Source organism: Polypterus senegalus, chromosome 18, assembly GCF_016835505.1.
Source record: "Polypterus senegalus isolate Bchr_013 chromosome 18, ASM1683550v1, whole genome shotgun sequence".
Lineage (NCBI taxonomy): Eukaryota > Metazoa > Chordata > Cladistia > Polypteriformes > Polypteridae > Polypterus > Polypterus senegalus.
The window spans coordinates 92,096,705-92,123,089 of record NC_053171.1 but is presented as its reverse complement, the minus strand read 5'-3'; the positions used below and the strand labels follow the sequence as shown (position 1 = coordinate 92,123,089).

Sequence of the window (26,385 nt, the reverse complement as noted above, 5' to 3'; positions counted from 1 at the left end):
CCTTATTTTATTCATCTTTAATGTAATTACTTTGCACTTACCTCCAGATGCGCCCCCGAGTATTTTGGGGTGCTGCCCTGTTTCTTCGTGGGGAATCCTTTCACTACAATTACATATAAAGCCAAAAAAGTCACGCAGAGCAACGGCATTGCTTTTCCTGCACTTCGGTGCATTTCTGTCAAATGATCAACAATGAGAACAGCAGCCAGAAAAAAGATCAAAATAAAGCGGAAAAAAACGAGCAGCAGAGCGTCTACTGTGAGTTTAAAGCAAATCGGCGGCTCCGCGTACTCGAAGTGTGTGGGGATTTGTCAGCGGCTTGCGAGCTCCCCTTTCTGTGTAGGACGCGGTCTGTGCTGCTCGAATCCTCTGATCGCTCTTCCAGATTATGAGCACGTTTCTTGTATTCCCCTTTGCTCTGTAGTGCCGGCCGCCTTGTCTGAAACGACCCCTTTCTTACTAATTAATAAGAAGAGCCGGGACTGAGGAGGGAATTTCAAGAACGGATTATGCGTGCGTGCTTGCTGGATGCATCTGTTATTTGGCCCCTTTTAATCCAATCCACTTTGTCGAGGTTCAGGTTTACGTTTGAAGATGCCCATTCAGCTCGAGTTTTCTCCTTTCTGTGAAGTTGTGTTAGTCTTTAAAACAGGGTTGCGTATTCGCTGTCTTCATACGCCCGTCCATGTGGCAGCCCCATTGATGCGCCTTTGAGCACTTTAAATCCAAACAGACGCACGAAGCCTTGTCCATTAAAATTCTATCGTCTTGCCTTTGATTTCAAATCTCCACCGCTTGCCTTCAGAGCTCCCCTGACTGGGAATGAAAAAGGTATACTGATAAAGAGTGCTAGTCTCAGCGCAGCAACACTTCACTCCATCTAAGCCCCCCTGCAATGAAGTAATGTGAGAAGCAGCGCCGGGCAGGAGTCCCGTTGCCTTTCCAAATCTTTACCTATATGACACGGCCGCGAGTTTCCGAAAAAACCGCTTTTGCTCACACACAGCTTTGTCTTTCCTCAGCTACTCTCTTGGATATTAAGCCTCTCTCACCCTGAACCTCATTTCCCGGAGCTTTTCGTGTGACGTTAGGAGGAGGGTCCCAAAGATCAAACAGCCGAATTGAATGAACGACTGGGTGAATGAATTACTCGGGGGGGACGACTGCGTCAAAATGGGCACAATGAACAGATCCATAATAAGGAATCTGGGAGCGAGGGTGTTTGATGGCAGAACTTGTGAGAAAGGGTCCAAAGGAGTTGCGCCGCTTAGTTTATTTGGAATATTAAGGACGAGCGTTAGCCATGAAACAGAACGGCGGAGGAACGCCACTGGTATATGGAGCGCGATTTTCAAGCGCACTTTATGATCAGTTCACTGACACGGAATCCATCGCTTCCAAGTATTATGGCACATTCAGAAAGACGCCAGTTTTGACAAAACTCAGCTCATTCGATTATACTGCCGGCATCCATACCGCCTAGATAGATAGATAGATAGATAGATAGATAGATAGATAGATAGATATGAAAGGTACTATATGATAGATAGATAGATAGATATGAAAGGCACTATATGATAGATAGATAGATAGATAGATAGATAGATAGATAGATAGATAGATAGATAGATAGATAGATAGATAGATAGATATGAAAGGCACTATATGATAGATAGATAGATAGATAGATAGATAGATAGATAGATAGATAGATATTAAAGGCACTATATGATAGATAGATAGATAGATAGATAGATAGATAGATAGATAGATATGAAAGGTACTATATGATAGATAGATAGATAGATAGATAGATAGATAGATAGATAGATAGATAGATAGATATGAAAGGCACTATATGATAGATAGATAGATAGATAGATAGATATGAAAGGCACTATATGATAGATAGATAGATATGAAAGGTACTATATGATAGATAGATAGATAGATAGATAGATAGATAGATAGATAGATATGAAAGGCACTATATGATAGATAGATAGATATTAAAGGCACTATATGATAGATAGATAGATAGATAGATAGATAGATAGATAGATAGATAGATAGATAGATATTAAAGGCACTATATGATAGATAGATAGATAGATAGATAGATAGATAGATAGATAGATAGATAGATAGATAGATAGATACTTTATTAATCCCAAGGGGAAATTCCCATACTCCAGCAGCAGCATACTGATAAAGAACAATATTAAATTAAAGAGTGATAACAATGAAGGTATAACAGACAATAACTTTGTATAAAGTTAACGTTTACCCCCCTGGGTAGTGTGGGGTCTCCTCAGTCTGTCAGTGGAGCAGGACGGTGACAGCAGTCTGTCGCTGAAGCTGCTCCTCTGTCTGGAGACGATCCTGTTCAGTGGATGCAGTGGATTCTCCATGACTGACAGGAGTCTGCTCAGCGCCCGTCGCTCTGCCACAGATGTCAAACTGTCCACCTCTGTGCCTATAATAGAGCCTACCTTCCTCACCACCGTGTAGAAGAGGGTGCTCGCCACAACCGTCTGATAGAACATCTGCAGCATCTTATTGCAGATGTTGAAGGACGCCAGCCTTCTAATGAAGTATAGTCGTCTCTGTCCTGTCTTACACAGAGCATCAGTATTGACAGTCCAGTCCAGTTTATCATCCAGCTGCACTCCCAGGTATTTATAGGTCTGCACCCTCTGCACAGTCACCTCTGATGATCATGGGGTTCATGATGGGCCTGGGCCTCCTAAAATCCACCACCAGTTCCTTGGTTTTGCTGGTGTTCAGGTGTAGGTGGTTTGAGTCGCACCATTTAACAAAGTCCTTGATTAGGTTCCTATACTCCTCCTCCTGCCCACTCCTGATGCACCTGCACTTCAGAACAGGTAATCCATGTGAAATTAAGACTGTTTGGGCCCGGCCGGTACTTGGATGGGACACCATCTAGGAAAAGCTTGGGTTGCTGCTGGAAGAGGTGCTGGTGAGGCCAGCAGGGGGCGCTTATCCTGTAGTGGAACCCTCAACTCTAAAAAAAAAAAAAAAGTTTCTTTAATGGCATTTTCTGGTTCTTTAATGGATTGTGTAGTTCCTCATAGAACCATTACTTGACAAAGCACCATTTCATTCTGGGAAGGGTTATTTTCATATGAAGTTGGTTCTTTGTGCTTTGAAAAGCCTCCTAAAATGCACAAAAAACTGAAATCTTTGATGTTTGGTGGGCTACCTTGCTGGACACCAACAGATTAAGAAAACCTGGACTTGGCCTTTGTTATTGTATGACACAAGAGTCTCTTTAAAATCACACTCCTGTGGTTTTTCACAAATCTGTTACCATCCATTTATTATGTTACTTGTTATGTATCTAAATAAATTCTTTATGGAACCTTCATATGGATGGGTTTTTCAGATACTAAAATGGTTCCCCTATGGCATTGCTTTAAAGAACCAATCTGGCACCTTTAGTTTCAGGAGCGGTTCAGTGACGGGGACAATGTGCTGTAAAAATTGGAGCCATCCTTCGCATGAGATGTAAAACTGAGGGCCTGACTAATGAAGGGCTTGGCTCTCTGTGGTCATAAAAGATCACTGGGCATCATTCAAAACGAGTAGGGTATTTTCTGAATGCCCACCATGGCCTGAACATTCTGGTCCCTCTAACCATTCCCTGCCTCTAATTGGCTAACTGTCTCTCATGCCCCTCTCATGCCTCACCACCTAAGGCTCAGGAATGGCTGTTGTCACATCATCCAAGTGGATACTACATATTAGTGGTGTTCTATGTAAAGCACTTTGAAGAATGAGAAGAGCTCTCTGTATAAACGTAATTAATTATTATTATGATTCTGACAGCAGCCAGGCTTTAGTCACAGCACCCCACTACTTCATGGATCCTGCACTCAGCACTATGGAGTTAGCATGTTCTCATGAGTTTTGTCTGGGCTTTCTTCCCAGTTCTCAAAGATGGTGATTCACGATTGCCGTCCAACCCACTTAATCAAATTCAGGGGCACTTGTGGAGTCTATTGTGTCACCAACTGAACAGGAAACTGATCCATTACATGACCCAAACACACCCTCATGTACATTTATAGCCGTTCTGAGGCTCTAAGTAGTATACCATGATTTGGGTCTCCTTCCCGTCACCTTTTCTCAGTGGTACCCCTCCAAAGAGCCATAGGGGTCCTTACCTCCCTTATGCCAGGACACGCTGCTGCTGACACTGGGCCACTTTGGAATCCCAGATGTATCCAACTTGCCTAAAGAAAAAAGCCCATGCAGATAATAAGGAGAACATGCAAAGTCCACACAGACAACAACCAGGCATAGGATTTGAACCCAGGATGCAGGGAATGTGAGGCAGCAATGCTAGACACTGCACCAGCCTTATGTACAACAAGTATAAACTCAATATAAAGCCGTGAATGATTTCAAGACTATCAGTCAGATATCAATAAACACCTCAACATGTAACAAAGCCTGCTGATAGAACAGGATCAGAAAAGCTTGTCACATCCATTCAATGTGTCCCTTATGTCCCCAATGTGCTTTTTACCTTTTCAAATGTAACATTCACACATATTCCTCTTTTAACCTCTCTCTCAAAGATCTATCTATCTATCTATCTATCTATCTATCTATCTATCTATCTATCTATCTATCTGTTATATAGTGCCTTTCATTTATCTATCTATCTATCTATTATTTAGTGCACTTCATTTCTATCTATCTATCTATCTATCTATTATTTAGTGCCCTTCATTTCTATCTATCTATTATATAATGCCTTTCATTTATCTATCTATCTATCTATTGTAGAAATGTGCTATATTGGCACCTGACCTGGCATAGAGATACACAGAGGCACACGTAAAAGGTAAACGCAAGTTTATTGTCTTCACCTGTGGGGTACGTCTTCCCCGTGTCCTACAGGCACAGCACAGTCCCACAAAGCACAAACCAAAACAAAAACGCACTCTCTTGATGCCCAACCTCTCATGTGGCAGCTTATCAAATGCTTTATGAAAGTCCACATAAATAATATCATAAGCTCCACTTTGGTCGTATCCTTTTGTTGCCTCCTCATAGAATTCCAACATGTTAGTAAAATACGACCTCCCTCTTCTAAACCCATGCTGACTGTTCCTAATAACTCCTGTCCTTGCCATGTGTTGCTCAATCTTATCCTTAATAATTCCTTCCATTAATTTTCCTGTGATGCATGTTAGGCTTACTATATACCTATAGTTGCTCTGATCTGTCCTTTCACCCTTTTTATATAATGGGATGATATTTGCCATTTTCCAGTCCTTTGGAATCTCTCCAGTGCACAGTGACTTCCTAAAAATATGTGTCAAGGGTTTATATCTGTACTCACTAGCCTCCTTAAGAATACAAGGATAAATATTATCTGGGCCTGGTGATTTGTTTGATTTCATCTTATTTAATCTGAGCAGCACTTCTCCCTCTACAATTTCCAAATCCCTCAGTACCTCCTTAGTAGTCCCTGTTACTACTCTGAGGTTATCCACTTGCTTACTTGTAAACACCTCAGAAAAATGTAAGTTTAGGGCATCGGCTATTTCACTGTCTGTATCTTTTAATTCCCCTTTACTATTCCTGATGAACTTGACCTCCTCCTTAACTGTTCTTTTACTACTAAAATACTGAAAGAATCTCTTGGGGTCTTCTCTCACCTTATCTGCTATATTCCTCTCCAACTGTCTTTTAGCCTCTCTGATATCCTTCTTAATGGTTGCCCTCATGTTCTCATATGTGCTACGATTCACTTTGCAGTCATTAGTCTTATATGCCTTATTCATCTGTTTTTTCCTTTGCAACTTCTTTTTTAAATCTTTATTAATCCATCGTGGAGTTTTTTTTAGTTTCCTATTAATTCTAAATTTAGATCTGTATCTGTCCTGCATTACATTTTTAAAACTGTTCCACTGCTCCTCGACTGTCTCCACATTTAAAAGCTTATCCCAGTCTATCCTACTTAGAGTTTGTCGCATCTGCTCAAAATTAGCTCTACCAAAGTTCAACTTAACAATTTTAGTCTTTGCATCTGCACTCAAAATACTGAGAATTGTATTACATTATGGTCACTTGACCCTAGTGGTTCAATCACCTCTACACCCTCAATTCTATCCTGATTATTACAGAATACTAAATCCAGACAGGCTTCACCCCGTGTTGGTGCTTTAACATGCTGTGTTAACAAACAGTCACCGTTTAGTTCTAAAAACATGCAGCTCCTCCTGGTGGTGGCCACGGAGCCCAACAGGGCCGAGTTCTAAAGTACCAGGCCTGTGGCCCCGATGTAACCCAGGAGGGCTGCCACCATGTGTTCAAGGTGATGTAGTGTACATCCCATGGCTGCTCCCCTGTTTCCCAATGTCAAATGGGCATCCTGGCCGTCCACCACACTATCTATCTATCTATCTATCATATAGTACCTTTATCTATCTATCTATTATATAGTACCTTTCATATCTATCTATTATATAGTACCTTTCATATCTATCTATCTATTATATAGTACCTTTCATATCTATCTATCTATCTATCTATCATATAGTACCTTTATCTATCTATCTGTCTATCTATCTATCTATCCTATTCATGGGAAAGCCATCAGACAGGGCACAATTTGAATTCTATCTCTAAAAACTAGCAGATTTTATCGTGTATGTCAGGCATGTCAAACACGCAGTCCTCGGGCTGCATGCGGCCTGCAACAGAAATCTGTGTGACCCGCATGACAGATCCTAGTTAGCACTGAACTTATACAAAATGATTACTATCGTTTGTGATTGAATCATTCTGCATCTTTGCCGTTACTTATTGACAAAGGCGCGTTTTGCCATGGCATTACGGTACCGTAAACGTCACCTGCTAGTATAGCCACGAGCCTTGACCAAAGCTAATGAGCTGCAACGTTACAGCAGAGGTGGCCTTAGGCATATGCAAACTGTGGACCTGCACAGGGACGCCAACTCCCAGGGGAAGCCACGCTAATATATATTGAATATAAAACAGAAGAGAAAATAATGACATAGCTGACGGCAATGTGGCCGTGTGTTTCTTGTTAATTAGTACGCTGTATTTACTAATGTCACTAGAGTCGGAGCAGTAAGCTATATGTAGTATTATAATGTTCTGCCGTAATGAGAATATCATGGGCCGCCACTTGAGTTAATGAGCACGAGGCAGCTATGCAGTGTCCGCAATGGACGTGGCCATCCGCCGTGCATAAGATACCATATTGACATTGGCGGGCGAAGGGGCCGCCCCTGCGCAGGCTACACTACTGGCTGGGCTGCTGAGACTGGCCACTGGGCAGAACTGACCATCACGAGTAGTAATAGCCCGCATATTTTCAAGTTTCTTTGCTCTAGTTTTATGTAATTTAGTGCTAGTATTGTAACGAACAGTTTGTGCAGACTACAGCTGAAGATCTGAAGTGGATGCGAGAAGTTGGTGAGTTGTTTATTAACATATTTTTGTGATTTTGAGTTTGTAAAATGAGTGTAGGTCAGGGGGCTTTTTGCATATCGGCTTATTTTACAATATAAACTTAGCAAAATAAAATTAGATTTTTGGAGGATTTGTTTTCCAACTTGAATTACTGAGCAATGAATTCAGTGAGCGTTTTCGTGATTTCAGTTCACACTCACGGGACTTTGCGCTGTTCTCTTCCAACGTTGAGAACGCGCCTGAGAATATCCAAATGGAACTGAATGAACTGCAGTCAGATTCTATTCTGAAGGCAAAATACAACGAAGTTGGTGTGCCAGGCTTGTATGTTTACCTGCCACCCTCGTATGTGCAGATCCGTAAGTTGGCATCGAGAGTACTGTCTATAATCGGAAGCACTTACCTTTGTGAGAAATTGTTTTCGTTAATGAAAGCTACCAAAACCCCACATCGCTCAAGACTTACTGTCGACCACCTTTCATCCCTCATAAAAGTTGCAGCTGCGCAAGATTTCAAGCCTGATATTGACGGACTGGTTACTAACAAGAGATGCCAAGTGTCGGGGCAAAAGAAATAGATCTCACGCTGTAAGACTCCTATATAATATAACGAATATAACATAATAATATAAGGACCTAGCTAAGACTCTAATTGTACGCTGAGATTGTATGGAAATAAATTGCTTTTCTTTAAACTTTAAGCGTTACATTTTTTAAAGTTTTCAGTATTGGAAAGAAAGCTACAGTAACTTTGTATAATAGTATAACAGTATTAGTTACAGTGCGGCCCGCTGACGCACGTATGGCAGTCGAATGGTAGTGAGTTTGACATCCCTGGTGTATACAATTCAAAGTCATAGTTAGGCACAAAGCTGTCCATAAAGACCTGTGCTGCCAAAGGTCCTCAGATGTCATGACTGAGAATGACAAATCTCAAGTGACAGACCCATGGCAGAGGAGCACTGACCACAGTCACGCCTGATCCCATCTCCAGTTGCTGAAAGGCCAGAAAGGCTACCGTTGTGTAGAATTAACACCTGAGGCCTCACATCTGGACACCTCTAACATGGACTGCTGTTATTAACGTATGGTTTTGTCTTTATCACAAGACTCGTTGTATAATTTCCTGCTATTCTTCCATTAAAAATCAGTTGAATTTCCAAACCTAAAGCTTTTAGTTTTTCTCACTTGTACTCTTGCCTCTCGAGTAGCTCATATCAAGTGACTAACGTCTACATTTATATTTTGGTTGCTTAGCAGATGCTTTTATCCAAAGTGACTTACAAAAGAGGTCAACAGGACCAGGGGGTACAAAATCGATCAGCATATGTGAGAATCAAATGCAAGCTCGTTTCACTCCCTAGGTTATAAAAACCTAAACTTTACCAAACAGGAGTCTTCAAATGCTTCTTGAACACTTCAGCACTCTATCAAATGTTTCTGTTTTTTATATGTCTGGTATGTTCTACTGGGGGGAGCACCTTTACCTTAATTTTTCCAAATCTGTGGTCTCGATTCAGCACTGCTGCTATGTAGTTTGACGACATTGCATGGATGTTGTTCACAATGTGTCTGCGTGAGTGTTTTTCTGTTAGCTTAACTGACCCCAGTGTGAGTGGACCCTCAGATAGACTGCTGTTCCATAAAGGGCTATTTTCACGTGACTATGAAATGGATTGTGCTTGAGAATGACTGGCATGACATGACATGAAATGGTGGCGGTGCTGCTGCCTTGCAACAAGCAAACCGGAGTTCATGTCCTGGGCATTTCCTGCATGGGTTTCCTCCCACAGTTCAAAGACATGCAGTCTCAATGAATGGGTGACGCTAAATAAATGTGTCGGTGTGTTCACCCTGTCATGGCTGATGCCCTGTCCACGGATTGTTCCTGCCTTGCACCTGATGCTTGCTGGGATACTAGGGGAGGCTCCAGTTTCCCCACAACCCTTTTGGTTTAGAAACATTATGGATAATGGCTGACTGACTGACTTCCTGTAGGACAATTATTTACACTTGGAAGGTAAGGGTCTGGAAGAGGGAGAAATGAAAGCAGACTGGTATTTTTTTGCAACCCATGCTGAGTACCAGTTGAAGCCCATTAAGAGGGGTGGACGGATGCCCCCGTTGCAGACAATATTATTAGACTTATCGGATGACCTGATGGTGAGGGGTGTCTGGAGCACGTGCCCCTGTGGTAACATAAACGGCGCTCAATGTTGACAGATCTCTGGGTTTTCTGCCCAATTAGGCTATTTTTGATTGGCATCCACAGGAAGAAGTCGCCTTTTGTGGGTTGTGTTATTTTGGGCTACTTTTCTAAACGTAATGCAGTATTTTGAGTTATTTTTCAACCTCCTTCCTCCTCATCATTATCATGTTTGTCATACATCTGACACCCGCTCCCCTGCTATTTGAACTTGTATATGTACTTTATTGTTGTAAAATCTTCTATGGTATGTACTTAATCCTCTCGCTCTCGACGCTGCTCTCCGCTTTCTGGTGTGTCATTTTATCTACATCAGGTATTGGGCTATTTTTTAGGATCCTTGGGTTACAGATTGTTTTATGGACCTGGCAACCATGATGGCACCCCTTTGTGACCATTTCTAGGACTGTAAGGTGCTCACACCCTATGGCGTCCAATTTCATAAATGGTGTCTAGTAGGTAACGGCGCCAATAGGTTTGGGGAGGGGGAGATGGTTGTGCCGCGCACTTTCATAACCGGATGTACCAAAAAGCTGTGCACCTCTTCTACACCAATAACATGCAGACAGGACATAAAGTGGGCAGAACGAGCTCAGCCCAATAACGGGAAACACAGAATTCATAGGATGCCATCAAAACTCTCAGGACTCTGCAGCTCTGGCACAAGGTACAGCAGGCGCAATGTGAATATCTGAACCAGCTAAAGTTCAACATCTTAAGCCGGACATACGTTGTGCAATTCTGGCACAGTTTCAAGTCACTGAACGATTTTCTGAGTTTCAGCTGTCGTACGATCAGAGGGATTTGTGCCATGGCAGCAGTGCCGGTCAAAGTCTACATGGAGCCCTAGGCAGGCATACCCCTTCAGTATCAGGGACGTGCGCCGTGAGTTATCAAAAACTGTGCTCCTTGATGTACGTATCATGGTGGGGTTTTCTGGAGAGCGCACCCCTTAACTTTCATAAGCTGTGGCCTCAGCCGGCCACTTAAGTCACCTAATGGACAAACTGGCTCGGCAGGTCAGAAATTCCAGTCGGTTGTTGTGTAGTGTGTGCCGTCTCCCAAACTGATTATCTAATGTCGTCTTGAAATTTTGTTGTTTGGTTTGGACATGTGCAGGGGACTGGTGCTGGGTTTATTGGGAGAAAGATGATAAGGATGGAGCTGCCAGGTAGGAGGGAAAGAGGAAAGCCTAACAGGTGGTTTATGGATGTGGTGAAAGAGGACATTCAGGTGATGGGAGTAACGGAGGAAAATGACGAGGACAGGAAGATATGGAAAAAGATGATCCGCTGCGATGATCCTTAACGGGAGCAGCCAAAAGAAGAAAAAATCTTGTTGTACCCACCGTAGCATATTGTTCATGGGACATTGCCATTGTCTTGCTTATTTTTACTATCTCGCATATGAAGTAAGGGAAAGTATTATCCAACCTGCTGAATCCAAACACAGGGTCACAGGAGCCAATCCTAGCCAACACAGGGCAGGGTGCCAACCCACCACAGGACACACGGGCCAATTTAGAATCGCCAATCCACCTAACCTGCAAGTCTTTGGGAGGAAACCCAGGCAGACACGGGGAGAACATGCAAACTCCACGCAGGGAGGACCCGGGAAGCGAACCCAGGTTTCCTTACTACGAGGCAGCAGCGCTACCACTGCGCCACCATGCCGCCAGAAAGTATTATAATTGTCCAAAAATTTGATGTTGAGATTTGAATGAATCACAACGTTTTAGACCTCCCTGACTTTCTCGTATACAAATTATATGGAAAGTACTGGAATCTTCCAAACAAATCCATTTTGAGATTTTGATGAATCTCAACATTTTAGACCACCCTGAGTCTGAAAATACCATTTCTGGAATTATGTCTGTGTGTATGGGGTGGCACGGTGGTAGCGCTGCTGCCTCGCAGTTAGGAGACCCGGGTTCGCTTCCCGGGTCCTCCCTGTGTGGAGTTTGCATATTCGTCTGTGAGGGTTTCCTCCCACAGTCCAAAGACATGCAGGTTAGGTGCATTGGTGATTCTAAATTGGCCCATTTGTGTGTGTCCTGTGGTGGGTTGGCACCCAGGCTGGGATTGGCTCCAGCAGACCCCTGTGTTCGGATTCAGTGGGTTGGATGGATGGATGTCTGTGTGTGTAAACACGTTAACTTGAGTTCACTTTCATCCAAGTCCCACTCCTTACTTTTATCTTTGTGATTTCAAAAAGCTATTATATACTGTAGTGACACACTGTATGAGCAATGACATAAGCAAATTAGAAAACATTTCCTGGAAGAACACAAAGTATACACACGAGACGGTAAATTGCACTGACTATGTACCTCCCATTTACTCCGTGAAATAGACAGACCATGTTGTCCCAACGATCCCCGTGGCCAGTCAGGCCTTTTTCTTTTTTTATAGTTTCAAAGCTCAACACGGCCGGAGTCAGCAGCACCGCTCTTTACTTCTCTGACATTTTGAGACGCCTGTGGCCAGAATGGGTAAACTTTTATTGGTAAATGTCAATGGGCAAAACTGTCCGTTAAGTTCGTGTGCACATCTGAACATGTTTGTACAGTTTGAGCGCGTGCACAACTGGCAATACGACTGAGCAGTGTGGGTAGTTGCTTGCGAGTAACAATGATAACTTTATTTATACAGCACCTTATCACACATTTACAAGCAACTCGAGGTGCTTTACATAGATTCATCAACAAAAACAATAAAGAGAAACTATAGTTACTTGGATATTATGTCCTTACCTGTCTGGAAATAATGTGACCAGTGTGCCAACACTCATGGCCATCTTACCAGCATCATAGGCCCCTGGGTAAAGTAGTGTGCTGGGACCCCCATTTTGATAGCAAACCAGAAACATACAGTGGTGTGAAAAACTATTTGCCCCCTTCCTGATTTCTTATTCTTTTGCATGTTTGTCACACAAAATGTTTCTGATCATCAAACACATTTAACTATTAGTCAAATATAACACAAGTAAACACAAAATGCAGTTTTTAAATGATGGTTTTTATTATTTAGGGAGAAAAAAAGTCCAAACCTACATGGCCCTGTGTGAAAAAGTAATTGCCCCTTGTTAGAAAATCACCTAACTGTGGTGTATCACACCTGAGTTCAATTTCCGTAGCCACCCCAGGCCTGATTACTGCCACACCTGTTTCAATCAAGAAATCACTTAAATAGGAGCTGCCTGACACAGAGAAGTAGACCAAAAGCACCTCAAAAGCTAGACATCATGCCAAGATCCAAAGAAATTCAGGAACAAATGAGAACAGAAGTAATTGAGATCTATCAGTCTGGTAAAGGTTATAAAGCCATTTCTAAAGCTTTGGGACTCCAGCGAACCACAGTGAGAGCCATTATCCACAAATGGCAAAAACATGGAACAGTGGTGAACCTTCCCAGGAGTGGCCGGCCGACCAAAATTACCCCAAGAGCACAGAGATGACTCATCCGAGAGGTCACAAAAGACCCCAGGACAACGTCTAAAGAACTGCAGGCCTCACTTGCCTCAATTAAGGTCAGTGTTCACGACTCCACCATAAGAAAGAGACTGGGCAAAAGCGGCCTGCATGGCAGATTTCCAAGACGCAAACCACTGTTAAGCAAAAAGAACATTAGGCTCGTCTCAATTTTGCTAAGAAACATCTCAATGATTGCCAAGACTTTTGGGAAAATACCTTGTGGACTGATGAGACAAAAGTTGAACTTTTGGAAGGCAAATGTCCCGTTACATCTGGCGTAAAAGGAACACAGCATTTCAGAAAAGAACATCATACCAACAGTAAAATATGGTGGTGGTAGTGTGATGGTCTGGGGTTGTTTTGCTGCTTCAGGACCTGGAAGGCTTGCTGTGATAGATGGAACCATGAATTCTACTGTCTACCAAAAAATCCTGAAGGAGAATGTCCGGCCATCTGTTCGTCAACTCAAGCTGAAGCGATCTTGGGTGCTGCAACAGGACAATGACCCAAAACACACCAGCAAATCCACCTCTGAATGGCTGAAGAAAAACAAAATGAAGACTTTGGAGTGGCCTAGTCAAAGTCCTGACCTGAATCCAATTGAGATGCTATGGCATGACCTTAAAAAGGCGGTTCATGCTAGAAAACCCTCAAATAAAGCTGAATTACAACAATTCTGCAAAGATGAGTGGGCCAAAATTCCTCCAGAGCGCTGTAAAAGACTCATTGCAAGTTATTGCAAACGCTTGATTGCAGTTATTGCTGCTAAGGGTGGCCCAACCAGTTATTAGGTTCAGGGGCAATTACTTTTCACACAGGGCCATGTAGGTTTGGATTTTTTCTCCTAAATAATAAAACCATCATTTAAAACTGCATTTTGTGTTTACTTGTGTTATATTTGACTAATGGTTAAATGTGTTTGATGATCAGAAACATTTTGTGTGACAAACATGCAAAAGAATAAGAAATCAGGAAGGGGGCAAATAGTTTTTCACACCACCACCACTGTACATGGACATAAGGAACATGGTGGCTCCCTATGCTCCTGGGGACCCTGGCCAGTGCCCATTCTGTTAAGATGGCCCTGCTGACACTCCACAAATCAGAGGTGCCAGAGCGATTCTTCAGAGTGATGCCGTAGAGCAGGGCTGTCGAACTCCAGGCCTGGAGGGCCGCAGGTTTTCATTCTAACCCGTTTCCTGATCAGTGACCAGTTTTGACTGCTAATTAACTTCTGTTCCATTCATTTTCATAGCCCTGTTCTTAAGGATTCAGTCCTCTGAATTGATTTCTTTCTTCATTAAATGGCAGCCAAACAGAAATGAGGCATGAAACGAGCCAACAGATGACCAACTAAATCGGGGCTTCAGACTCCAACCAGTTTCACAATGAGAAGCTGATTCTTGCTGTTAAACTCGTTTTTTTAATTCCATGGCTTGCTGCTGCTCTCATTCTGCCATAGCAGACGTTTCCAGAACTGTTGATTTTTCTGTTTTTTCACCATCAAAATGTTTTGGTGAGCTGAGAGATCAGCCTTACTGAGACCTCCACCTTTCTTTATTTTCACATATTTTGTGATGGGCACGGGTGAGCTGGTCATATGGATTCTTGTTTTGTGGCTCGTTATTGTTTGGCTACTAATTAAGAAAAAGGAAACCACTAAGGGGCCCAAATCAAAGTAATTAAAGTGAAGGCAAAAGAAGGCAATTAGCAGCAAAAACTGGTCACAAATTAAGAAGATGGTTAGAATGAAAACCTGCAGCCACTGCGGCCCTCCAGGACCAGAGTTCGACACCCGTGCCTTTGAGGAACCATTTTTGGTTCTCTAAAAAAACATCCACATTAAGGTTCCAAAAAGATCTTTGACTAGATAATTGCAGATTCTTATTTTCGTGAACAGATAATAGCAGATTTTTAGCAGCCATTGCACATGCACTTCAGAAGAGGTCATCCACCTGAACCTCTGCATTTTCAGGCCTGGCCAGTACTTGGATGGGAGACCATCTAAGAAAAGCTTGGGTTGGTGCTGGTGAGATCAGCAGGGTGTGCTTACCCTGTGGTCTGTGTGTGAATCCCAATGCCCCAATGCAAGTGATGGGGACACTGTGCTGTAAGAATGGCAGCATCATTTGGATGAGATGTAAAAGCGAGGTCCAGACTCTCTGTGGTCATAGAAGTTCCCTGGACATCAATCGTGAAGAGTAGTGTGTATCCCGATGTCCTGGCTAAATTGCCCTCTGCAGCCTGGTCATTCTGGACCCCTAATCATCCCCTGTCTCCCTCTCTCACTCCACCACTTAATGGCTAATGTGTGGTGAGGGTGCAGGTACAAAAATGGCTGCCATTGCATCATCCAAGTGGATGCTACAGATTAGTGATCATTAAAGAGGCTCCCCACGCACTTTGAGTAGTGAGAAAAGTGCTATATAAATGTACAGAATTATTATTATTATAATTATACCCCTGGGGTCCTGACTTCAACAGGACTCTTGCTTCATTCAATAATCGCACAGGGTAAGTTCACGTTTTTGTGATCAGCTGTATCCTGCTGGCTAGCCCACTATACAGTAAAGATTTCTTACTTTTCCACATGTCAAGATCCTTTAAAAAGTCAGCTAAATATGCAAAGACCCTTTCAAACTTTGAGATTTACTTTAGTAAGAAGTGCATCCAGCCTTCCCTCCTCAAACGCTGCCTGTGCTTCCTTAGAGTCAAAAAGCACATGCAATTGCAAAAAGTACGCTACAGGCTTCCATCCATCCATTATACAACCCGCTATATCCTAACTAGAGGGTCACGGGGGGTCTGCTGGAGCCAATCCCAGCCAACACAGGGTGCAAGGTAGGAAACAAACCCTGGGCCCACCACAGGGCACATTTCAGATTGTCAATGCACTTAACCGGCATGTCTTTGGACTGTGGGAGGAAACCCACGCAGACACGGGGAGAACATGCAAACTCCACGCAGGGAGGACCTGGGAAGCGAACCCGGGAACCCGCACTACCCACTGCACCACCATGCCGCCCCTTATTATTGAAATCCATCCATCCATTATCCAACCCGCTATATCCTAACTGGAAGGTCACGGGGGGTCTGCTGGAGCCAATCCCAGCCAACACAGGGTGCAAGGTAGGAAACAAAACGCGGGCAGGGCGCCAGCCCACTGCAGGGCACACACAAGGGACAATTTCAGATTGGCAATGCACCTAACCAGCATGTCTTTGGACTGTGGGAGGAAACCCACGCAGACACGAGGAGAACATGCAAACTCCACGCAGGGAGGACCCACGCTAGAGACGTGATGTTCTTATCCGGTTTTTTAACTACAAAGAACACAAGGCGCATTTATATTGTTCCCATTTTTTTTTTAATGCAAACTAATACAGATTATGCAACAGTGAGAGGTTGTGGACCACATTGTTCACTACAAAAAATGAAACCTAAGGAAGTGAAGAGTTTTTATATCAAGTCATTAAATCTTGTTTTATTGACTTTTGTATTTAAGATTATTTAGCTTGTATTAAAAAAATCATGTCAGGTACATTTTGCAGACTCCATTTTTTTTGCTAAACAACTTCTGTTTTCAAGTCTTGCACAGGCAGTTTTTACAGTGTAGTGAATTGGTTGGCATTTATTGCAATGGCAGTTTAAAGAAATGTTTCTCGACCCTTTGAGGTGCTGTGACCTGCTTTTTCACATATAAATGCCTTCTGGTTGCACAACCTTCACAGCACTGGGGTTCTCTCGCTCAGTCATCAGAGAGGGGTAATTTGTGTGTGTGTGTGTGTGTGTGTGTATGAATGGGGGGATTCTTTGGTCCCCCTTAGTGAACTGAGCATGTCAGAGCTGGAAGCGAAAATATATCACGCAGCAATCCCATCGGCCACAACCCACTACCATTATAAAGGACAGGAACCTGCGACTCACCAACAGCAGCGTGGATGAGAAACACTGAACTAAAAAAAATTAAAAAATTCCGGCTCCATGTGCTTAAAGCTCCACAGGTCTTTGGATATCATTATAATGAATGTACAGACTCGTATTTTGTGGCATTCAAATCTAAAGCTAAATTGGAACTGTGTCCAAAAATGACATTTCAAAATAATGTGAAGAATACGCTTGTTCAATTTGTAGGATTTTATCTTCTTAAATTAAAGTAGGAATCATTAAGACATTCATGCACAAAGCAGAGACTTCTGAAACATAGTTGGAGGAATAACACTGTAAAAATAAATTCATGGTTAATACTGTTTACCGGTGAAGAAAAGTACAAAGTGAAGGTTTTAGGACTGAGTGGCGTCCCCTGCTGGTAAACAAGTTAACTTCAGAAGGCATTAGAGGAACTAAAGTACTTGGGCCTGGTCAAGGAGCATCGGTCACGTAGGTCAGCACACTGCAAAGGAACCAGAAGCTTTGCTGATATGGTGGTCTGAACGCCATTTTTTACCTAAAATGAAAAGCCCATAGGTATAATAATTATAAACAAATAAAACACATAAAATGAGGTATACAAAATATTACTCAGTACACAATTTTAAACACCTTTAAAATGACGCACTTAAAGTCATGTTACTTGTAAAAGAATCACAGCTGTTAGCTTGCTAGAAAAAACAAGTATGCCCCACAAATTATTTTTTTCAACATATGTGGACAGTCAAGACTTGATCTTTATTTAAAGAGTATCCATCCATCCATTATCCAACCCGCTATATCCTAACTACAGGGTCACGGGGGTCTGCCAGAGCCAATCCCAGCCAGCACAGGGCACAAGGTAGGAAACAAACCCCGGGCCCACCACAGGGCACACACACCCACACACAAGGGACAATTTCAGATTGTCGATGCACTTAACCAACATGTCTTTGGACCGTGGGAGGAAACCCACGCAGACACAGGGAGAAAATGCAAACTCCACACAGGGAGGAACCGGGAAGCGAACCCGAGTCTCCTAACTGCGAGGCCGCAGAGCTACCCACTGCGCCACCATGCCACCCCTCATTTAAAGAGTATCTAAAAGATAAAGGCAATATAATGAAAATCAAAATTCAAATTTGCAATAACAACAAATGAAGAGATGTGTCATTTCTGCTTGTGGAAAAAGTACATCCGACCTCAGCTCTAATAGCTGGAACTGCCCCCTCAATGAGAACTTACCTAAAGATTCGGACATCAACCATAAGGACGTTTTCCCCACTCCTCCATACAGAATTCTTTCAGCTGTGTGGGGTTTGAAGGGTGCCTTGAGTGGAGAGACCATTTTAAAAGGCGGAGTGGTGGCTCTAATTATAGGGATCTGCACTGGCAATCGGAGGTTTGCCGGTTCGAATCCCGTAAATGCCAAAAAGGGACTCGGCTCTGTTGGGCCCGTGAGCATGCAAAGAATTATTATTAAATGACTTAGACTTGCTCTTTTCACATGCAAAATTTACATTTGTGTTTATTTAAATTATATAACGGACTACAAATGGGGCATGAAATCTATTGTATTAAATCACCTTTACCTATAGATAGTGTTTAAATGAAGACCAAATCTAGATATGTCAACAGAGAAACATTTCATGGACTATACTGACTTTTTTGCCGGGTCTCCAAACAGGTTACAGACCTGTTGACTTTATATTGTCAAGCTTTGAATATGCACTTTCTCCTCCATTGCACATCTAACGGGGTAAAATGTGCCAGGGATATTTTAATGACAGCTTCATTTGCTAGGAATCTAACAACAATTAGGAAATGCTGAAGATGCACTGGTTTAAAAGTGAGTTTCCTTTTGTATACTAATCACATAGTCACATTGCTTGAAAGTGAACTTACCGACATTAGTATGGACAGACGGACAGACAGATAGATAGATAGATAGATAGACAGATAACTATATAATAGATAGATAGATAGATAGATAGATAGATAGATAAACTATATAATAGATAGACAGATAGACACTTTATTAATCCCAAGGGGAAACTTGTATGAAGGTATGAATGGATTTTATATTTTTGAAGGGTAATTGTTTTGCCTTCTTGTTCTGAAAGCACTGTATGTTAATTTATCACAAAGGATACTGTATTCCACAAATCATTACCATTCACGTACAAACAGTGCACTTTATTTTGCAGTTGTAGGATTAATTTATTTGAATATATAGTGCTGGTGCTTATACACAAAACAGTGTTACTATATATATTTTCATTTCAGTAAAAATACAATTTTAACGTCAGTTAGCAGAACACATTAATGTCCATAGTTTAAATATTAGAAGCCCTATGGTAACTTGCTGTGCATAGTCAAAACATTCACTATACACAGCAAAATATAACTCGAGAATGCCACATTTATTGTGTATATATATATATATATATATATATATATATATATATATATATATATATATATATATTTTAAACAAAATTTTAAAATGGCACAATCTTAAATCCAACTGGACAAATGATTATTAAACATTGTTCAAAAGAACATATTTATATTGCTCATTCATAAGAGTATATAATAAATTATTTAATCGGTACTGAAATAATTACCTATTGTGAAAGTTTAAAACTCTTTTTAAAAGGGATGTAACATGAGTCAGAAAAAAAACACTTGAAATGAAAAGGACTTTGGTCATAAAACAAATTAGAAAATTGACAATATTACTAAATGACATGGGACTAATTTACAATGATAATAACTTGTGATTGTGTTCCATAGGTAGAATAAAACAAAACTCTCATAACGTCACACAATGAAACACAACCAGTTATGCACACATCCAATGAAGGAACACTGTTGTTTGAAAGAGCTGTTAGTTTGGTAGTCTTTGTTCAAAAAGACCTATTGTAACGTTTTAATAATTCTTCAAAGCAGACATACAATTTCCAAAAAGATCTCCATTTTCAGTGAAACAATTAACTGCGTGTGCCTTTAATAGTTTACATCTTACCACTTAAGCAGCATTTGAACTACTATGGCAGGTATTCAGTGAATCACCAAAATCAAGTTTTGTTTAAAATGTATCAGTTCGTAAATGACATTCAATGTAATTAAAAAAAAGCACATTTGTAACAAGTGACAAATAATGAATGTGCAATGTGTACTTCAGCACCTCATACAACACAATAGCAGCCTCAGTGACTACTTCATACATGCATTTTCAATTAAACTGCAACAAAAATACTTGTCAGTAGTATCTGCACTGAGTGCATGCAGTCTATAAACATACATGCAGTTAGAATATATGGAGCTGCCATTGACATGGAAAATGTATATTCTTGATCAATGCATTAAAAAATCATAATAAATATAGGAATGCATCTAGATACAATATGCACGTTGCACTGAGGAAGAATGAGTATTTCAAGAAAGAAGCATCAATGCCCTTTTTGTAGGAGACAAAGAAAAATGTATATATAAAAAAATCATTTAAGAAAAAGAAAGGAGTGACAAATGATTCAGCTACTAATGAAAACGAAATGGACAATAACATAAAGTGTTTGGTGGCATTAGAACAGTCCTGAAGGCGAACTAGGCTTGAAGGATTTATATAAAGAAGATGTGAATGAAAACGAACATATTAATAATATGCTTCTAACATAATATTAAGACAGAAATCTTTGGAATTCACAATACAATTTGCAAAAAAAAAAAGATCTTTTTCATTTTAAACACCATTTACCAACTGTATATTATCTTCTTGGTCATTTCTGAAACTAACCCTCAAGTCTGTGAATGCCCCAAAAGCCCTGAAAAACCTGTGTGACTTTACCCAGGTTCTCCTTGGACTGATATGACAATACAAAATATCCTATGTGTGCTAAAAGTTACCAAAAACATTGAGAACATTTGGACCAGTTGTTAAAAAAATCCAAAACAAAATAAATAAGAAAAAAAAAACAGAAACAAAATTTAAAAAAAAAAACACAAGAGAGGTTCAAAGTCAAAACTATTGCACAGAAATGTTATTCCTGAAACATTAAATGTCTGTAAGAAATAGTGCACAAGCTTAAGAAAAATGTTTTAAAGAGGTCAAGAAAAAGAATCAGAAAGCACGAGTCAATAAATACACTTCAGATAATTAAGCTGTTATTTTTTACACTTTGAAATTATACCGATTTGGAAGAGACCAAGTTTGGTGTACACTGCTGTGCCATCATTAGCTCAATGTAGCAATCAGATCTTGGACCTCGGATACTGCACTGAGCTCTTCAAACTTTGCAGTGTATTGTCATGTGAATGTTTTTCAGTCTTCATTTTCTTCGTAGGTTGTTTCATCAAATGGTCGATCAAGCAAAGGAACTAATCTGTGCCGGGAATACTTCAACTGCAACAAGTCGCCTACTTCATTTATCACATTTAAGGCCTAGAAGCAAATAAAAATACACGGATTATACAAACATACTGAAAAGAAATAGACAGGAACATAGTTTAACCCATGCTTCTTAATATAGTTTTAGTCCTTCAAGTGGAAATATTAAAAACACACACACAAACAAAAAACAATGGTGTGGTAATGTTATTTTTTGTTTTTATTGCTGCAAATGCAAAAAAAAAAAAAAAATGCTGGCAATTCAGTGTTTAAAAGGTGACCAGGAAACAAACCTCAGGCATATTTAATGGGCTGCATGTCTGACCAAGAGAATACCTAGCAATAATTTTGACACTTCATTATTGCAGTTATATGCTGCTACAGATTTATGAAATGAACAATCAAATCCAGTCAGCATCACAAAATATTTGCATCACTACTGCAACTACAATTAAAAAATCTGTTGATCTTTCTTCGTAGTAATATGGAGCAAAACCTAGTCTAAAAAACAAATAAATCATGCCGACATATGTATTATCTAGTAAAGGAACATACATGAAAGCATAACAAAATTTTTATTCTATGGTAACATTAAACCACCAGCAGTTAATATTTTAAATCTTAGCCTTTTATTAGTCATGTAAATGGATACAAATTTTTAAGGTATTCAACTTACTACAAAATACTGGCTAACTAAACTATTAAAATTAAACTAACATATGACAACAATGCAACTTTCTTTGTGTTTCTCTATAATAAATATGTATTTGGGGAGTGGGGGGCTTAGTTACTTCTTTCAAACTATGGCTATCGGAGATTTGCCTAAATTAAACTTCCATGTTTGACCTCGTTGGCAGGAGATCAAAGGAAGATATGCAATAAGCTCCCCTCCCAGAGGACTGTTACTATAGTGGTGATGAAATGTGCATTTCAATTTCCATATCGGCACTGGCAGGAATAGGATTGTCATTGTACTCTACACAATTCACACAAAGTCATTTTTTTTTTTAAATAAAACATTTTTGTTTCTAGCTTAAGTTCATGAAACGGTTAACATTTGATTTAACTACAGGGGAATCAAATTGCTTCCACATGGGCTGTGGTAATGCAATACAAAAGGTATCCCCTGCAGTACTAGTAGAATTCAGTTTTGGTTGGCTTTAATTTAGCATTACACTACATGAAAGATATCTTCAAGAGCACAGCTCCTGGAAAAAATAAATAAATAAAATAAAATAAAAAATGGTTTTAAGGTTCTCCCTGTCTATCACTAATTGCTCACAACTATAATCATGTGATAAATACTGTTTTTAAAAATGTAAAGAATTCAAAAAATGCTCATATGAGCATTCGGTGAAGAAAGCTTGCAAATTAAAATGAAAACACATTAATACTGCACTTGTAAAACTTACAAAATGTAGGTAAAGAGGGCTATTTGGCTAATAAAGCATTGCCAATATATTTCTGAGTGGGGCTGGGGAGAGATGATTTACAAAGAGCTTAATTTTCATAGAAAGTGCATTTCCCAATGTTTTGTGTATCCACATAATACTTTTATTGTTTGCTTATTGTCAGATTTGGTATCCAGCTATTTCACATATACTTTTAAATCTGTGACTGTGTATCAGTTCCGAAAAGTACCTACAGTTTCTAAATAATTTACTATATTACTCCATGATCATTATTAATATACATAAAAGGTAAGAGCAGTACATGATGTCAATTTCAGAAAATAATACACAGACCATGCAACTAGACTTGTCACACTTATTATGGTTAACACTCAGAATTTTATTAATTCTGTATTATAAGTGAAATACAATAAAATATGAATTTTTATATAAACATATAAAAGCTTTTCAGGACACATTTTTTCAGTGTCCCTTATTTCTAAGGTATACAAATTAAAATGGCTAGCCAAAGTCCCTAGCCAAAAAGAAATGACAGTCATGCAATCATTTAAAAATAATCCATTAAGAATTCTGATGTGCAAATACAAAATTTCCTATATATATCTTCAAATACGTCACTGTCTGATAGAGATACATTTCAAAAGCATTCTACTGCATTTAACGGCAATCTATACTAATAAAAGGCAAAGCTCTTACTGACTCAATCACTGACTCAATCACTCACTCATCACTAATTCTCCAACTTCCCGTGTAGGTAGAAGGCTGAAATTTGGCAGGCTTATTCCTTATAGCTTACTTACAAAAGTTGAGCAGGTTTTATTTCAAAATTCTACGCATAATGGTCATAACTGGAAACTATTTTTTCGTCCATATACTATAATAGACTTCTGCTCGATGGCTGTGGGAGGCGGAGTTACGCCTCACACATAATTTAGTGCCTGCCCATATAAGGCCGTCCATAAGCGGCAATCCAATAGAAACACTGCCACTAAATATTCACGGGTGAAGGACTGTGCTTATGCAGACAAAGATGAGATGGTCAGGGTGGTGTTTGGCACAAACTCAGAGAAACTGCGAGAGAAACTTTCAAGTGCCGGGTCTTAGCTAACATTAAATACAGCCATGGACATCGCACGAGATGGCACCAGCACAGCTGGGAACCTTCGATGCATGTACACCGAGCGGCTCACATGATCTGACACAATGCACAGACAAAAAGCAACAGTTCCAAAGTGTGCTGAACAAAAACCGAATTACACAATTGAGAAGGCAGCAAAAAATATGAAGCATGCGACACATACAAACATATTCATAAGTGCAACTACTGCAGAAAAAAAACACACGGTGGAAAAAGTCAATGTCCCGCTAAAGGAAGACAGTGTAAAAAAAAAAACCTGTGCATGCAGTGTGTCACATCTCAGATAAAGAGGAAGACGAGCTGTTTATTGATGCAGTAAGACACGAATCGATGAATGAAACCTGTTATCTTTACAACGATTGACAAACACGGAATGTAACTTGAACACAACACATCCTACAAATACGAACCTGATTGAAAGAAATAATGATAATCAAATCCTTGATGACAGCAACACTCATTACACTCACAAAACAATTACTGTATATTGACAATCATGTTACGTTATTTTTAAAATGTTCCCTTTTCTTTTTCATAAATTCTTTAACTCACTACTTCTCCGCTGCGAAGCGTGGGTATATATATATATATGTGTATGTATATATATACCCCGATCTACATACTCTCAAATAGACAAACTACACGGCGTGGCGCAATGGAAGAGGCTTCGCCTCTAGTGCCGACGTCCAAGGTTCGATTCCCGAGAGGGGGTGCACTGAGTATGTATGCCAAAATTAGGGCGAAACACGTGTCAGGTACTCTTTGTATTATTTCATCCGTTTTAACAAGCAGCGTATTGCACTGATACGAAATAGCCTGCCCATTTATTTAGGAATGGATAAATAAATTAAGATTTTCTACAACTAATGTTTTTCATTTTTCAGCAACAGTTGCTCGCACCCCAAAGAGTGTGTGTATATATATATATATATATATATATATATATATATATATATATATATATATATATGTGTGTGTGTGTATATGTATATATGTAGATATGTATGTATAAGTATATATATGTGTGTATATGTGTGTGTGTATATGTATATATATATATATATATATGTTTATATATGTATATGTATATGTATATATATATATATATATATGTATATATATATATATATATATATATATATATATATATATATATATATATATATATATATATATATATATATATATATATATATATATATATATATATATATATATATATATATATATATGACAGCAACACTCATCACTCACAACAGTGACAAAACAATTACTTTGACAATCACTACTCCGCTGCGAAGCGCAGGTATTTTGCTAGTATTAGATAAACACAAAAACTTAAGTTTAATATGACACATTATACAGATTTCACTTTGGGTAAGCATCATTTTGCAACAGAAATATTTTTATGCTCTTAAGTTACGCAAAAATTTCTCTTAACCACATTGATTATAATGAAATTCATTTACAGTTTTTAGTTATGTATTTCCTCTGGCAAATGGGCATCCATCACAGTTCCATGCTTTAAAATCTGGTGTGAGGCTGCTAGTTTTCCTTTCAACCAATGCATTAATCACATTCTGAAATATTCTGTATCTAAGGAATAAAAGTAAGGCATTTAAATGTTTTCATCATCAAAGACACTCCCTTTCTGGCACATTTGGCAACAACATCTCAGAACAGTATTTTCCCCTGAAATAATAAAAAGAAAAGGACCTCAGATTTGGAAGTGACTAATTCTCTTTCTGAATACTTCCTAATTGGGTGCAAACGTGTTTGCGTGTTCTGGAAATTACAGAAAAATTAAATTCAAACTTCACAAATTCACATTAGTTCTCTGAATAAATAAAATATACATCCTGAAACAATACACAGTGTTAATCAAGCTGTGTGCCACTGACTCTTCATCAGTGTCAACTATGACTGGACCAGACTGGTGTTTAGATTTAGATTAAAAATAAAATCTGATATCATATGACATACTCCAAGATAAAAAAAAAATGCTTCCATTGTACCTTTAGAAAAAAGGTTTTGATTTTAAAATATTTAAAGTATTAACACAATTATGCAAACACCAGTAACGGCGCACTGCATGATAACGTGCAGTGAATACACTTGATTTATAGTTTTCATCCTCTTTCTCTGTACGTTTAGCATTCATTTGCTCAGCGGTTGATGTGCTTGCTGCTTCCTGAGCTTCTCTTCTTTTCTCCATCCTAGCGGCCCACTTCCTCTCTTTTTCTGTCAGCATCTTTTCGCGTTAAAACTGATTCAGTCAGTTTTTGTGTTGCAATTACTTAATGTGTTTTCTTTAATTTCTCACTTAAGCTGGCACTTAAGTCTTCAATCTGCCTCAAGAATGATTTAAGATATGAAGAGGTAG

The 26,385-nt window shown here is 39.7% G+C and overlaps 2 protein-coding genes across 3 annotated transcripts in view; both read right to left on the bottom strand.

The window, feature by feature from the left end:
- Nucleotides 1-1,028, bottom strand: part of ism2a (isthmin 2a) — an 88,603-nt gene extending 87,575 nt beyond the window's left edge. Inside the window, exon 1 of the mRNA XM_039742076.1 lies at nt 42-1,028. Coding sequence (XP_039598010.1) covers nt 42-173 — 132 coding nt within the window. The 5' untranslated portion in view covers nt 174-1,028. The remainder of the gene's footprint in view (nt 1-41) is intronic.
- Nucleotides 1,029-16,509: 15,481 nt separating this feature from the next.
- The window catches only part of sptlc2a (serine palmitoyltransferase, long chain base subunit 2a), an 87,628-nt gene continuing 77,752 nt past the window's right edge, over nt 16,510-26,385 (bottom strand). The window contains exons 12-13 of one of the 2 annotated variants that reach the window (XR_005631232.1): nt 21,256-21,506; nt 16,510-17,600 (exon numbers count right to left, since the gene is read on the bottom strand). Coding sequence is in view for 1 of the 2 variants with exons in the window: in XM_039741172.1 (XP_039597106.1) it covers nt 21,387-21,506 (120 nt within the window). In the remaining variant the exon portion in view is untranslated. Of the gene's footprint in view, nt 17,601-19,243; nt 21,507-26,385 lie in introns of those variants that run through there. The other variant, XM_039741172.1, reaches the window with a different exon arrangement.